At 41.9% G+C, this 14590-nt stretch overlaps 1 protein-coding gene across 1 annotated transcript; it reads right to left on the minus strand.

The window, feature by feature from the left end:
* Nucleotides 1-5525: 5525 nt before the first annotated feature.
* pim3 (Pim-3 proto-oncogene, serine/threonine kinase) lies at nt 5526-10164 on the minus strand. The gene is made up of 6 exons (XM_066724008.1): nt 9498-10164; nt 9144-9253; nt 8989-9039; nt 8453-8816; nt 7288-7464; nt 5526-7131 (listed from the first exon to the last, which is right to left on the minus strand). Exons 1-6 carry the CDS (start codon nt 9583-9585, stop codon nt 6947-6949), a joined length of 975 nt encoding a protein of 324 aa, XP_066580105.1. The 5' UTR covers nt 9586-10164; the 3' UTR covers nt 5526-6946.
* Between the last annotated feature and the right edge of the window lie 4426 nt (nt 10165-14590).

A 14590-nucleotide genomic window follows, 5' to 3' on the forward strand; every position in this document is an offset into this window, starting at 1 on the left:
CATGGTTCTGCTGATGTGTTATTGTACGAATCATTAGTACAATGTCTGACACTTGGATTTTACTCCAAGACAGCAGCCTTTTTGCCACGAATGCCATTCTTTATGTATTTATTCAAAAGCACAGGTGGCTGTCACTAGCAGTCAATACCTTATCATTGGGTGGGGGGGCACTTGTGATTTAAGAGATCAATGAGTTGTCAGGTCGGCCTTGCTCTTGCTCAGCCAATCCAATGACCCAATAACGAGGTTAAACAACATGACATTATCTGCCGCAGATCTGTTTAATAGGTTCTGAGGTGTGTTGAGCAAATACTTCTACATGATCCGCTTTAAAGACGGAGAAAAAGGATGTTTCGTTTTTAGAAAAGTCATAGAGGAACACATTTCTTGCACTAGAAGCCATGCTACTCAAATAAAGACAGGGGGTCAATTGTGTGATTTGTGATTCACAGGTATGTTAAAGTTGTGATTTGCTCGAAGCCTTAGGGCACTACGATAAGGTGAATATACAAATACTTCTCTTTATCTGTAGCTTAGCAGTTTCATACTTATTACAGTCACATTTTGCATAAAGGTGGTTAGAAAATGCTCTCAAAATCAGACAGCCTCAAATAATAAACTATAAAGTAAAACACAGAACTAAGTAATTCCAGAAATAAGAAAACCAACACAGCATATATGTATAAACACATTATCTGTTGCAGTTCATTAAAATCTGCAGAATAGAAACACTGAAAACATAAACTGCCTAAGCCCAGTACAACCCAGTCTGCAATATGTTTTCTGATATCATGATGCGTTTGACACAGATTCATTACCAGTCCTTCACAAGATGTTGTCATGTTTACTGAGAAAGAGTTGTAATCTAGTGAAATGGAGTATAGCACCCTGTCTAACAAGTACACCAGACAATTCAATTGTGTGTGTGTGTGACAGGGATGCGTTCCTGATTCACAATCAAAAAAACAACTTGCAAACACAATGTCTAATATACACAGTACAGATTGTTTTACACTTGCAACTGTTGCAAAGTAGATTTTTATTGTACCCATGAAGACTTTGAAAGTTTCACAGTGTACTCGTTAACAAAGTTCCAATTTTCCTGAAAAAATGTGGGTAGCATATAAATGATCACTTTTATGGCTAATTTATGATGGAAAAGCTAAGCATAAACTTTACTCACTAGCAGATTGAGCAAAGCTGTCAAAAGCCTCATGGTACCAAGACAATAACAAATCAAAGAGACAGATGTCAACGACTTGAAACTGATAGTCCATGTGCCCAGTTGTTGAAGAACGAGAACAGTGTTTTACTTCAAAACACAGGTTTTCAATGTCATTCAAGTCCAGAGACTTAGACGGCCATTGTAAAATGTTGACTTTGTGGTCGATTAGCCATTTCTTTGTGGATTTTGATGTGTGCTTGGGGGGCATTGTCTTGCTGGAAGATCCACTTGAAGTCAAGTTTCAGATTCCTGGCAGAGGCAACCTGTTTTTTAGCTAAAATGTTCTGGCACTTGGTTCATGATGCTGTTGACATTTGGAAGCAAAAGAGACCCATAACATCAAAGATGCAACACAAGAGATCTATCTTCATCTCATATGAGCACCCAGTTCCAATTTAAGTGCCAATGCCATTTAGAAAACTCAACGGAGGGGATGTGTAATTGTAGATTTGGAGACTTGGTGACCCCAAGATACAACCAAGATCTATAATTCCCCATCTGTGGCCCTTGGACTCTTCTTTGCCTACCAAGCCATCTTCCTCACTGTGCTTTGGGTCAATATGGACTTGAGATCTCTACCGGGCAAGTTTACCACTGTTCCACTGGTTTTGAACTTCTTAATTATTGCCCCAACAGTGGTAAGTGCTATATCGGGTTTTAAGCTATTGTTTGGTACCCATCGCCTGCCATTTGCCTCCTTTCATTTGTGAGTTCTTTGCCTTTCCCCATTGTGATTGATGACAAATGTTTGATTTTGATCTTTATGAGAAAAAATATATACATAAATAAATAAATGTTTTCTCTGAGCAATGTATTAATATGAAATAGTATTGTTTTTGAGCATAAACTATACAGCTTTTACAGTATTTTTGGCTCATCTTTATCAAGGGTGCCAATCATTGTGGAGGTGACTGAATTTTACAATCCATCTTCAATTAATGTGATTCAAAGGATGTGTTGATTTCCCAGCAGTTGAAAGCACAAAGACTGGTTCAGTAACTCTACACAAATAAATAAATGAATGTGCAGTTAAACACTAGTGTACGTGGGTAGTTGTGGGGGAATGCTTGTTGGATCTCACAAAGCTCTGAGATGTGCCTGTGCTCGAATAGGCACAAGGAAAGCAAATGTATTACTTTTGGAACATGCAACGTGGGCAAGTGCCTCCTCCACATTCACTGAGCTTAAATGACAAGGGAATTCCTCTTCTATTTAGAGGAAAGTATTTAAGAGTCGCAGTTTCAGATTCAGTCTGTGTGCTGAATCGATGCTACCGTGGTTATTGCCTGAGGTTCTGTGACATAACCAGGGTAAAACGGGAAAAACCTATATTTGGAGATTTTGTGGAATGCTAATACTAATTCAATCCTGTTTAAGAAAAAGCTCTGTTGCCTGTTAATGACTTCAGGACCATTCATCACTGCTCTGACTTTCTGAGCCGGAGTTTCTTTGTGAAAACACTTTTAAAACACACATGTATTTCACTCCTGGGCATTTGACATGAAATCCCAAACTAAGCCTGTTGGGTCTATTTGTTATCAATCTCTTCGAAAACAATCCAGTAAACTTATTTTGAAGGACTCACCACTGCCAATTGTGAACCACAAATGGGCTGCCATCCCAAAAAACAGGATTGCTGATCTCATCTGCTTAATGAGTAAGAGTGTTGTTGCCCAGCATAAGACAAAAGGCAATAGTGATCTCATATTTTCCCACTGTTGTGCAGGGTGAGGGCAAAAATGCAAAAAAAAAAAGCTGTATATTTCCTTTCTGTGCAAGGTTTGTGTATTCCAATCCTTTGAATGTTCAATGCGTATGCCATACACTACACCAATTTGATTTTATGATTTTAATTACTAGAAATACAGCCATCCTGATTGGTTCCTTGAGCAGCAATTGCCCACTGTGAAGTCATAACGAGTGATTCCCAGGGTGTGGGAGCCTTGATAAGTGTGGCGACACCTCTATATTTACGTTCTCTTACTGTCTCACAGCCTATAATTAGGAGGATCAAGCTTTCTTTAGTCCCTTATATGGGATTTAAAATGGAAACATTACAACTGGAACATTTCCAGCCTGAACAGAGCACTCACACAGAGATGCGTACTGCAGTTTGCATGTTTCTTCTCGAGAACAGAGTGCACACACGTTTAAAGTTGAGAAAATATACGTGTAGCTCGGATTTAGCACTGTAATACACATATTTTTCTGATTTGCCAACAAAATATGGCTTCACAAAAGTGAAAAACAATACGAGGACGTATTATTGATTACATTTTCCTGATGGTGTGCAACCTTTAGTTCATGGCCTTTGGAGTAAAAATAGTCGAGTGGTTGATTTAATCACCGATGCATGTTATTTAGGCTCTTATGCCTTACTATTGATGCTGTTAAGGGATTTATGTTAAGCATGTTTCAGGATTTACCCTCCATCTGGCTAGACTTGTGACCTCTCAAAGGTACCACACACTCTCTTCATTTCCTGTTAGTTGCTTGGTCACCGTATCTGAACATCTCGTAAACAATAGAGTAAAGACAATATGTTCTTTGCTTCCCTGCACTCTAGAAGCCGGAGTGATTAATCTTAGTGTTTGTGTACAGGTTATATAACACTATATGAATGACACACGCTCTGTTTTGGTTTCAGTTAAAGGCTATAGCAATCTGAAGGCAGTAGATGAGAGTTCATCAACAATTTGTCAAATAAACAATTCTGGACCACATTCTGCATCATAGCAACACATTGAGCCCTTGAGTCACAGATATTCTTACTGTTTTTGTTTGTCAATATAAATACTGTTAAATAATAATACAAAATAATAAAAATGATGGGACATAAGCACATATAAATAAAGAAAAATTAATATAAATTAAGGTCAACGTGAAATTTAGAAAACCGGACATTTCAAATCACTCTTGCATCCTACTTTTATTTAGCAGATTTAAGTGCCATCTGTGTATTTTGAGGGTGGTGAAGATCTGATGAGGATCATACAACTGACATCAAATAAGATAAAAATCTATTAAGAAAAACAATCAATCTGAAAACCCAAACAATGTTTTAATTGTTCCATTGGGGGGCAGTAATACCCTATTGTGAGAGCTGTAGTTGATCTATTTTTAATCCGGAGATGCAGAGTAAATACTATGATAATTATCACCAGTCCCACTACTGTCACCATTACCACCTCTACCTGAAATAATAATCCACGACTGTCACTAATTAAATACCTCTCAGATACAGGAAATGAATGACCATGTTGTTGCCACATTTGCTAAGAATCTGGAACTGGGTCCCCTGCACTTACAACACGAGAACTAAGGGATTTCTCTTTCATTTATGTAGTTATTTTTGGATTTATTTATTTTATTTTTTTAAAAGAGGTTGCAGTCTCTCGTAGCATCCACGTGTCTGTTCTCCTCTTTACCATATTTCAGGCAGCATTTTTTTCAGGATCACATGCTTATATGAACACAGGGTGAATTGTGGGTTGTGGTTAAAAAGGCATGACAACTATGAGTCATGATTTATATGATGGCTTGACTAATGGGAAATACATAATCTGAGAATATTGTGTTTTTATTACTGTAGAAAATACTATATTAGGAGGAGAAAGGGATAAAGGATGTGGAATATATAGCCTTTATATCCACACCATATTAGTACATATTGTTCTGGATATACAGCTCTGGGGAAAAAAAACACACCACTTAACATTGATTTCTGAACTCGAGTGGTCTCTTAATTTTTTCCAGAGCTGTCAATAGATCTGCCACTACACACTTTATACTGAATAGATCCAACTATTGAATACTATATGACCTACTAGGTTTATACATCTACATATATAGAGGTATACATAGACACACTTGTTTGAATACTTTCATTTCTCCATTAGGCTATATACTGGGATTTCGGACTATAAAACCCATATTTAAAGCGATATAAACTAACACGATTGCGACACTGTAAAACACATTTCTGGTTTAAAATACAACTCAAATTGATAATTTTCCTTGTCAACAAAACTGGACTAAATTGCTTAATTGAGAATTGAAAACTTGTCCTGCTCATACCATAATTAAAAATATTTTTTTGCAAGATTCAAATAACTAAGCTCAGCTGGAAGAAACCATAGGACTGGTTCTCTAGAGTGGAAAATTGTCCTCAATCATCACAGAACAACTTGTCCTGCATGTTCAAATGAAACTACATTTTATTGCATAAAGGTCATTTGTTTAACATTCAACCCATGTAAGCACTCATGTTGCATTTGCATAAATGAAAGACCACTCTGCATTTATATACAAAAAAGAATTTTAATTGAAATTTCTGTATAAAAAAATATGTTCTCCATCATTGTATTTCACACTGCTAAATTGGGGGGGTAGGAAATATTTCCAAATTCAAGCTGCATGAATGCAACCATACCTAGCACACAGTTGGTGAAATAAATTGTGTTGCCATTCTAGCATTCAATTAATGGAGACTATACAACTTCACTAAATTTAAAACCCTTATCCAAACAGCATCACTGTACATTTCAGTTACACTCATCCAAGGTCTGTCGCCGAGGATCTGAACTAAATAAAAACATTCGCTGCCCTTCCGAAGAAAGTAAACTTTTCTACAACACAACCTCGTCCAGCTCCTGAAAGCAGCGGACAGCGGGCGGTCTTAAAAGTTACAGGAAAAGAAAACAAAGGCCATGAACATACACATTTTCATTCTGGGAAGAGAAATAAAAATAAATAAATAAATAGCCACAGAGGGGAACTGTGGAATGTCTAAATTACACAAATAAATAAAATACATGGAGAGAAAAACAAAAGTACATAAATACACTATACAGGTTGTAAAAATATATAGATATATAACCGAGACCATGAATATTGCATTGATTGTGCATCCTACAACCATGCCCTGCCATGCCTTGGCCTGACAGACGTACGATCTGCAGTTTGATGGAAGAAGGGGAGGTAGGGACTCTGAGCCCAGTGGTAGAGATGGGAGGGGAGTGGAAGTCTTCAGTATACATGGAGGAAAAGAAAAAAAAAAAAAAAAGCCTCAACATCTACCTTTCACACTTCTGTGCAGACTGAAGAAATTTTGAGCAGCAAAGAAAAGGGGTTCAGTATTTCTGAATGGGTCTGCATTTCAAGTATTCAATCACCAGTGAACGGGGCTCCTTTTCATCTGAAACTGAGCACATTCGCACTTGCACAAACCGGAATAAAGAATTCCTAGGATGCCCCTCTGTGCAATTGAAGAAACGAAACAAAAACATGCAACAGTTACAAATGAGGAAAGCCCCATTAGCAGCTTTCAAAAGGCACTCAAAAGCAAAATTAAAACATTTAAATAAAACTAGTTACGGCTCTATGAGAGCAAAGTCTGCAGTTCTGTTTAGGAGGGTCACCAGGTGAATAAACCAGCATCGGTACAAAATAAAATAAATTATATATAAAAAAATTAAAAAAGCACTGGCCTGGCACTCCCTGAAACAGCAAGCGTTCCCCACGAGGAAACTGGGTTTATAATTTAAAAAAGGGAGCAGAAACCAGAAATAGAAATTACAGTTCCCTACAAAAAGGAAAACAAAAGGTTCAATTTTGCAGAAAGTGAAGTAAGCATCCCACCCAACCCCACACAGTCAGCAGAGGCAGCCTGGGAGTTCTTGGCATGTGGCCCCCCAGGCCTTATTAGGTCACCCGGGGCCCTCAAAGGCTCTCTTTGCTCGAACTTGTGCTTGAGGTATCGGTGTCAATGGTCCTCAACTGGATGTCACAGTCTTCCACTTTCACGGCTTCCGTTACACGCATCCATTGGTGATCAAAAATCTGCTCCAGTGTGGGTCTGTCGGAAGGCCTCAGAGAAAGGCACCATTTTATCAGCTGCTGACAATCTGAAATAAATAAATAAAAATGGTTAGACACACCGAATCCATGACTGTAAACAAACCACTGAAAATGCAATCAAATGAGGAAGGATTCCATACACAAATGGTTCTAGGCTAAAAGGAGAGGTTTTACTCAAAACAAGTCATGCATGAAACACATACCGGCAGAAACCCTCCTCCTGAAGTACAGCCGGCCGCGGAGGATCTCCTCGTCCTGCTCGAATGGGATGTCTCCGCACACCATGTCGTACAGCAGCACGCCCAGGGACCACACTGTGGCCGAGCGCCCGTGGTATCTGTGATAGCGGATCCACTCGGGCGGGCTGTACACTCGTGTGCCTGTAAACAAATGGAAGACCCTCATTAGAGAAAGGAATTAAACGCAATACTTCAGTTTAGCACAGGCATCACCTTTCAGATGTCCACAGAATCCCATTCCATGTGGTCTAAGTGGTCTGATAATTCCCCTAATTGCTCTTGTATAACGATCTCTGGATTAGGCTCAGACTGCTGCATTGTATAACGAAAGGCTGGATCAGCTGACTGTTTACAAACAGCCAAGCTGCCCCCCTCCCCCCTCCCCTGCATCCATCCATCCATCCCATCCCCCCTTTCTGTCCACGTTGCATCTGCAGCGCATTGCACACCAAAATAATGTCACGGAGGAAGACGGTCTGCGTCACGACGTCACAGCTGCCGGTCCACCTCTTGGGCTGGACAATCTGGCAGCGCTTTCTAATGCTTTATGGTTTGTGCATAACCTTTACACCATTTCATTGCTCAAACAAAGCCACCTTTCTCTCTCTCCGGAGGGAATTGGAAAGCCGACCCCCCAAGGGCACAGGAGTGTCTTGGATACGGGACAAAAGCAGGCGTGCGTGACGCGGCGGTCACATGGCGGCGCACTCGGGTTTCACAACACAGACGTTGCGTGGCAGCTGAGCGCAGTCCCACCAACCCGCAGCGAAACGCATGCAAATCAGCGACACGGGATAGCATGCACACATCCACCTTTTTTGTACAGCACAATTAGCAAAAGAGAAGGAACCAGACCAATACACCCAACGCGCCACAATCCCGCATCCAGAAACATCGCCTGCTATTATTAATCTCGGCAGTGTCGCGATGGATGGATGGATGGATGATCGCCCCCCTAGGAAGCCCCTTCCCACAGATACGGCAAAACAAACTGCTGCGTCATAATCTGGGGTTGCCTCCGATTGCACATTATATATATTGACACACACCTAATGCACAGGCAGAAGAGCATGCGTTTATAATTGCATGGTGCATCCCATCTTATAACCCCCAAACCCGGCGTGCATACCGTCGAAGTCCGTGTACACCGTGTCCTTGAGCAGCGCGCCGGAGCCGAAGTCGATGAGCTTGAGCTCGCCGCTGCGCAGGTCCACCAGCAGGTTCTCGTCCTTGATGTCCCGGTGCACCACGCCGCAGCCGTAGCAGTGCCGCACCGCCTCCAGCACCTGGCGGAAGAAGCCCCGGGCCGTGTCCTCGTCCAGGGCGCCCTTCTCCGTGATGAAGTCGAACAGGTCCTTGACCAGCTCGGGCCTCTCCATGATGATGAGCCAGCCGTCGGGCCGCTCGTACCAGTCCAGCAGCCGGATGACCCCCCGAAACGCGCTGCCCACTTTCTTCAGCAGCAGGATCTCCAAGGGCACCATGACGCCGTTCTGCAATGGGTGACGGTCATGGGTTAGCAAAGGGGGTCTGCCTTGAGCACATTTCATACACACACGCATGCAAAAGAGCATATAGGTAGGAGTAGCAAATCGTGCACATTTCCAACACCATGCATAGACCAGATCCACACACACACACACACACCGGGGAGAGACTACTTACGATAGAGCCCCACTCCGTCACCCTCTCTTTGGCCACATGCTTCACCGCGACCTAGAAATGCAAAATACACATACATTAATTACAATCACTTTGCATTGGACAACAACCACCATTACACCACCAAAACACACACACACACAGAAAGCCGCCCTTACCGGCAAACCGTCCGAAATCCTGCTGCCGGCATAGACGGTCCCGAAGCCGCCGCTGCCCACCACAGACCCCACCTGGTAGACCTTGTCAAAGGGCTCCTTCTCCACCTTCACTGCGAAGACAAGCGCACAGGAGAGAGTTATTTACCTGCAGGTTTAATACGAAACCCCCGTCTATTTTACAACTGCCGTATTTCACATGCACTTCAAAGCACCGCCGCCCACTCGGGACCCCAGCCCGCGTCCGAGCGCAGCGTGGGAAACACGGGTGTAATGAGCACAAATACACCGTATCATCAGCGCACATCCGAAAGCATGCTCTGTGGAGGGGCAGAGCCGGCGTGGGGCTCTCCGTACCTGGCTGCAGCTGGATCTTCACTGGTAAGTGATCCATGCCGGTCGGGTTGCAAATGTGAGCCAGAGAGCCGAACTTGGACAGCAACATCTCGCACCGGCGTCGCTCCGAAAAACAGGATAAATCCCTCGCTTGTGTTCAAAAGTCCGCGCCAGCCAGTGCAGGGCAATGCAATCCCAGAGAAAACACACCAGTAATCAGGAGAGGCAGGAAACCTCCCGGAGTGCTCCAATCCGTCAGCGCTGTAAATCCGACAGGAGGGACGGCGAGAGACGGGGAAACGCAGCGGTGCTTCTCATGAGCTGCACGTATAGATCCGTATGGGCGATGAATACAAAAAACAGGCTTTCCACAAAAGTATGCAAATGTGAAATAGACCTAAAACAGCACCGGTAAGCAATGCACAATAAAGCAAGCTGTGTCCTGGTTCACTGTCTCCGCCACTCTGAGCCCGGTCTAGCTCGCCTCTACTTCTTAACTCCACTATTTTGACGCGTGGAGGGGGCGGATATATCCATCCGCACTAAACTCGTCAGCGCCCTACAGCAGCCGCACGCCAACCCCTCAGCTGCCGTCAAAATCGCCTGCTATATCGGACGTGACGAAAAACGGGCGGAATCCAATTTTCCTCAGTTTGTTGGGGGAAAATATCTGCTTGTAAATAAACGCACTACTTTAACATAGTACTAGACGCCCAGGGATATCGTGTCTGAAGGCGTCGCGTTGCGTTTCATTAGCAAAATAGAACCCCGATCTGCATCCAGCCAATCGGGACGCGCCGGTAAACGCTGTGTTTTGTTTGTGGACCAATCGGGAGGCGGGGATTAGCATATCGAGTAGGGGGCGGGGCGCACGTGGCGGGAATTCCGAGACGCGCCATCCATCCCCCCCCCCCGACACCCCCCCCTCCATCCGCCCCTTCCCAGTCCTTCTGCAGCGCTGCGGAGGTCCGCTTACAGAAGCAGTGCCTGGCAAGTGCAGCTGAGATACACACATGCATGCATCGTTATGAAAACACAATCCCCCCATCCAGCTCTGCATCTTTGCCCCACACACAATTCTACTTCCAATGATATTGCCAACGGTGCACCACTGCGTGTTCCCCTCTCTGCCTTTTCTACTAGAATGCATTTTTAAGCGTCTGGATTTAATTTTGCAAATAAACCTAAACAATCCACACAACTTGCTTCCGAGGTGGTGCATATTCAAATTATATTAGTCACTGCAGCATGAATGCACATCCAATTCAATGAATGCATGGGCAGAGCCACATCACACGAGTTGTGTTGTAGGTACCAACGCGTCCCCGCAGAGGGAGCTAAATTGTCCAAGCTCTTTTCTTACAGGTAGGACATAGTTTGCCAATAATTCAGTATTTTGGAGGTTGCCTACTGTTGAATCGTCACCTTGGGAACACATATCCCCAGTTTCTTATCCCCCCTCTTAATTAGTGCAAGGCATGTTGCAGAAATGTTCAAAAAGTGCAACAGCGTGTGTTTATAATATTGCAGAAACACAAATAATGGGATGGATTTTATTCTAATGCACGTCTGGAGTAGAGATTGCATTTTTTATTATATGGGGTTTCAAAACCTCACCTACCAAACTGTAAACAATGATCAAACAACTACAATCTACCTTGTGTTTTGCTGTATGAGTTTTTAACAAGTATGCACAGGCTCAGGGCGGGGGGTCTCTGGTATCAATTGCATAACAAAAGGGTGGTGAGGAGACCAGTCTACCAGTCTTCTATCAATAGCATCTCAAAAGCTCTTGATAAAGATGATTAAGGAGACCGTCTATCTAGCATGCTGTTAGGAGGGTTGGATATAATTAGATAGCGAATAGGGGGTGCAAGCAACAGTTTTTATCCTCTGGCAGCTGTAGAGGAACCCTGCAGAAATCCATCTCTCTCTCTAAACTACTAGATTAACCCTCAAGCCCAGAAACTACAATAAATGATCTGCCCAACCCCCAACACAATGAAGTGACACATACATATTGCAGCCCCTCCATTCCACATAACAGTCCCAGATCCCCTCTTGGGGAGGCCTTCCTATGGCAGTGGCTCAATATAGGCTGATGTTGATGATACAAACATAATAACAATCCCAGAGTTTGAGTGGATCTGTGTTTTAACTGGCGACGCACAACAGCACAGTGCACTGACCTACAGGGTGTCAGAGCAGGTTAACCTCTATTTATATTCAAGGTAAAGTCCATTTTAACACGTGACTCAAGTTTGACATTAAGTTTTATTATGTTTCATTTAAGGCTGGCAAACATTTGAGTTGTGGAGTGTGTTGCCTTCCTTACAAAAGCTTAGACCTAGTGTAGACCAACTCAAAATACTGATCAGTCTGCGTATTACACATTGTACAAATTTGTAGCTGTAGAAAGTGGCTTCTGATAATAATTAAAACCACGCCTGAATATAAGTTTGTTATTTGTGACTTGTGGGTGGGTCAAAGTTTTGATTTGGTCCAGTTGTCAGTTAGTATTAGCATTAATGTTTACATTGCGGTAAACTGGTGTCATGTTTTTAAATATGTTTTTGTTAATGCCTCAGGATTTCTTGTGTTCCTTTGTCACATACAGCTATGTTGTACAGCTGCATTAATGTAACGCATTATTATCTAGTTCTATAGTAACATAAAAAGATAGCAAAATAATGAAACCTTCAAATATGACTTGGTGTTAGCAAACAATCAAACAAACACATATGTAAAAGAAATGCAAATGTTAAAGCTTATTTTCAAAAGAACTGTGTCTGTATTTTGGTATAATATGGTCAGTCTTACCGAAAACAAAGGTTTATCCTCATTATGTGTCAAGGACATGTCTACACTCACCTAGAACGATATATATGTGTGTGTGTTTGAAGAAAATAAATATGGTATATGCTTTAATGTATTGATATTTTGGACTGATTACACAGATTTGTTTTCTAATATTTATTTTAAAAGTTGCAAAATCTTTTGATGAAACAAAAACAATGCTTAGTGTGTACCAGAAATGGAAAATATTCTGTTTATTTTAGTGTGAAAGCCAACTAAAGTGTATATTTTCTAAATGTCACACTAAAGTTTGTTGTGACCTTGCGTTATATTTGGAAACTCTGTGTTGGGCTTTGCTTAAGCGATAGCTAAAGTATGCTCTAAAGGGCAATATGTTGTAAACTAGAATCAAAGGAAGTGCCACAGTCTTATCTGATTGTTTCTCATTTATGTGCAGATGATTGTGGTATGGTTACAAATCCTTTCTTTAAAGTATCAAATTAGATTACACATACATTTATATTTTCATTGAAGGTGCAGTGTGTTTTAGTTCAAAGTCTTCACAATTGCATTACCTCTGATCAGGGTTATGTCAAGTGCCACATGTTAAAAATGACACCGGAGGAAGGAACAAATGTGATTCGGTTTTAATATATTTCAGTTATAACTTTTCTCATATTCTATCTGGTGTAAAAGTGTGTGACAGCGATGTAGCAAAGAATTGTATAGAACCGTAACACTCCTTGCTTGTGTTTTATGGTTAAAAGTATTAAGGCAGGGGAATGTAAATATGACCTTTATCATATCAGGCATCTCAATTACATTTTCTGGGAAAAATATCTATACGACCTTCAAACGGTTTTACTATTATAGTGCACTAGGGCCCCCGTGGGCTGTGTTAGAAAGGGCAAGGTGATCCCAAATCCCAAATGTCAGTTGCAAATACACACAGGTTGAAGTAGATTTTACTGTTGCCCCGATGTGTTTACTGTTCACCTTAAAGCCTATTTTAGGCTGTGTTGTGATGGGAATGGGGTCACCCACTCAACTGGAAAGCTGGATGTGCATTAATAATGAATGCTTTAGAAGTCTACACAAGAATCGATTGTGTACTTCACATATCCAAATGACAAGAATTGTTGTTTTTGCTAGAATCTGTAGTCTGTAGTAGTAAGTGATGTGGTGACTTTTGCTGTTAATTTCAACATGTACCTGTATCTGTCCACACCACAGATTTCACCCAGAGATGTGCTCCTGTGCTTTTGTAGATCTAGCTATGGATGTCCACCACTATTTTGAGTCTTTCTTTAATGCCTCTTCTTCTACTGTATGCTCAGTCTTCTCCAATGAAATCATGCCTGTGCACTAGATGTGTTTGCCTTCTGAATTGCATGCACACTTTCTGAACTCTGAGCGCTAAAACTGCAGGCCACAATCAGAAATCATTATATCAGGTGTGACGTCATATGAACGATGACTTCATTGCTATGAAAACTGTCTGTCTTGTAGGCTTGTAGTTTTTCTCTTTCTTAACAGTCCACACACAGTCTCAGATGTGTGGAACTGAAATAGGTTAACTATTATTGTGATATATAGCACTACAGCACTTTTTCCTACTTTTAATTTGGCAGGTCTCTACATTCACCTATTGAGCTCATCTCTCCGCCCCTTCAAAATGAAACTCTGTTGCAAAACCGTTCAAGTCGTTTAATGTTCTCTAAACCTGAGTCCTGTTGTCAAATTCCTCTTATCCCATCCCCTGACCCCCATAGCATTTCTTGACCTTTGATTTTTATATCAGAATCTGTATAAAGTAAAGGGCATCGTAGTGGCTCTTTGAGGCAGATGTGCACTCCAGGTTCTGTGCTTTAGGATCTGTCCACACTAGACAATTAAACTCGCAACCGAGCGCTTGAAAACCATACTAAAAGCACCACAAAGTATTTAAAGAAGCTAAGAAAACTCAAATACAGAGCATCCACTGCATGTACTAGAGAAACATAATAAGATTTGTATAAAATCACATAACCTGCTTTAGAGGCACATATGGGAGGTAGCAGAAAAGTCACTGCATTTAAATTGTTTCACTGCCAAATATGATCCTTCAACTCAGGGGAGTTCAACTGAGGTCTTCGGGAACTGGTCTTCTGGTTTTCATTCCACCAGAGCTCTTAATTAGATAATTCACCTAATTATGTGCATCGCTGAACCGGTTTACCTCTGTTCCTCGGTCCAAAGGTGCTGGGGGTTTACAGAGGCTGATAAAACCTGCTGCACTTCAGTCCTCCTGGATCAGATCGAGACGCCACTGATTTAGC

This window comes from Amia ocellicauda, chromosome 15, assembly GCF_036373705.1.
Source record: "Amia ocellicauda isolate fAmiCal2 chromosome 15, fAmiCal2.hap1, whole genome shotgun sequence".
In the NCBI taxonomy this organism is placed as follows: Eukaryota; Metazoa; Chordata; class Actinopteri; order Amiiformes; family Amiidae; genus Amia; species Amia ocellicauda.

Bases quoted from the DNA above. Each gene is read 5' to 3' on its own strand.
- pim3 (XM_066724008.1), bottom strand. From the start codon at position 9,585: ATGTTGCTGTCCAAGTTCGGCTCTCTGGCTCACATTTGCAACCCGACC. The intron at 9,254-9,497 runs GTACGGAGAGCC...TTGTCTTCGCAG, and splicing joins GAAGATCCAGCTGCAGCCAG to TGAAGGTGGAGAAGGAGCCC. The intron at 9,040-9,143 runs GTAAGGGCGGCT...TTGCATTTCTAG, and splicing joins GGATTTCGGACGGTTTGCCG to GTCGCGGTGAAGCATGTGGC.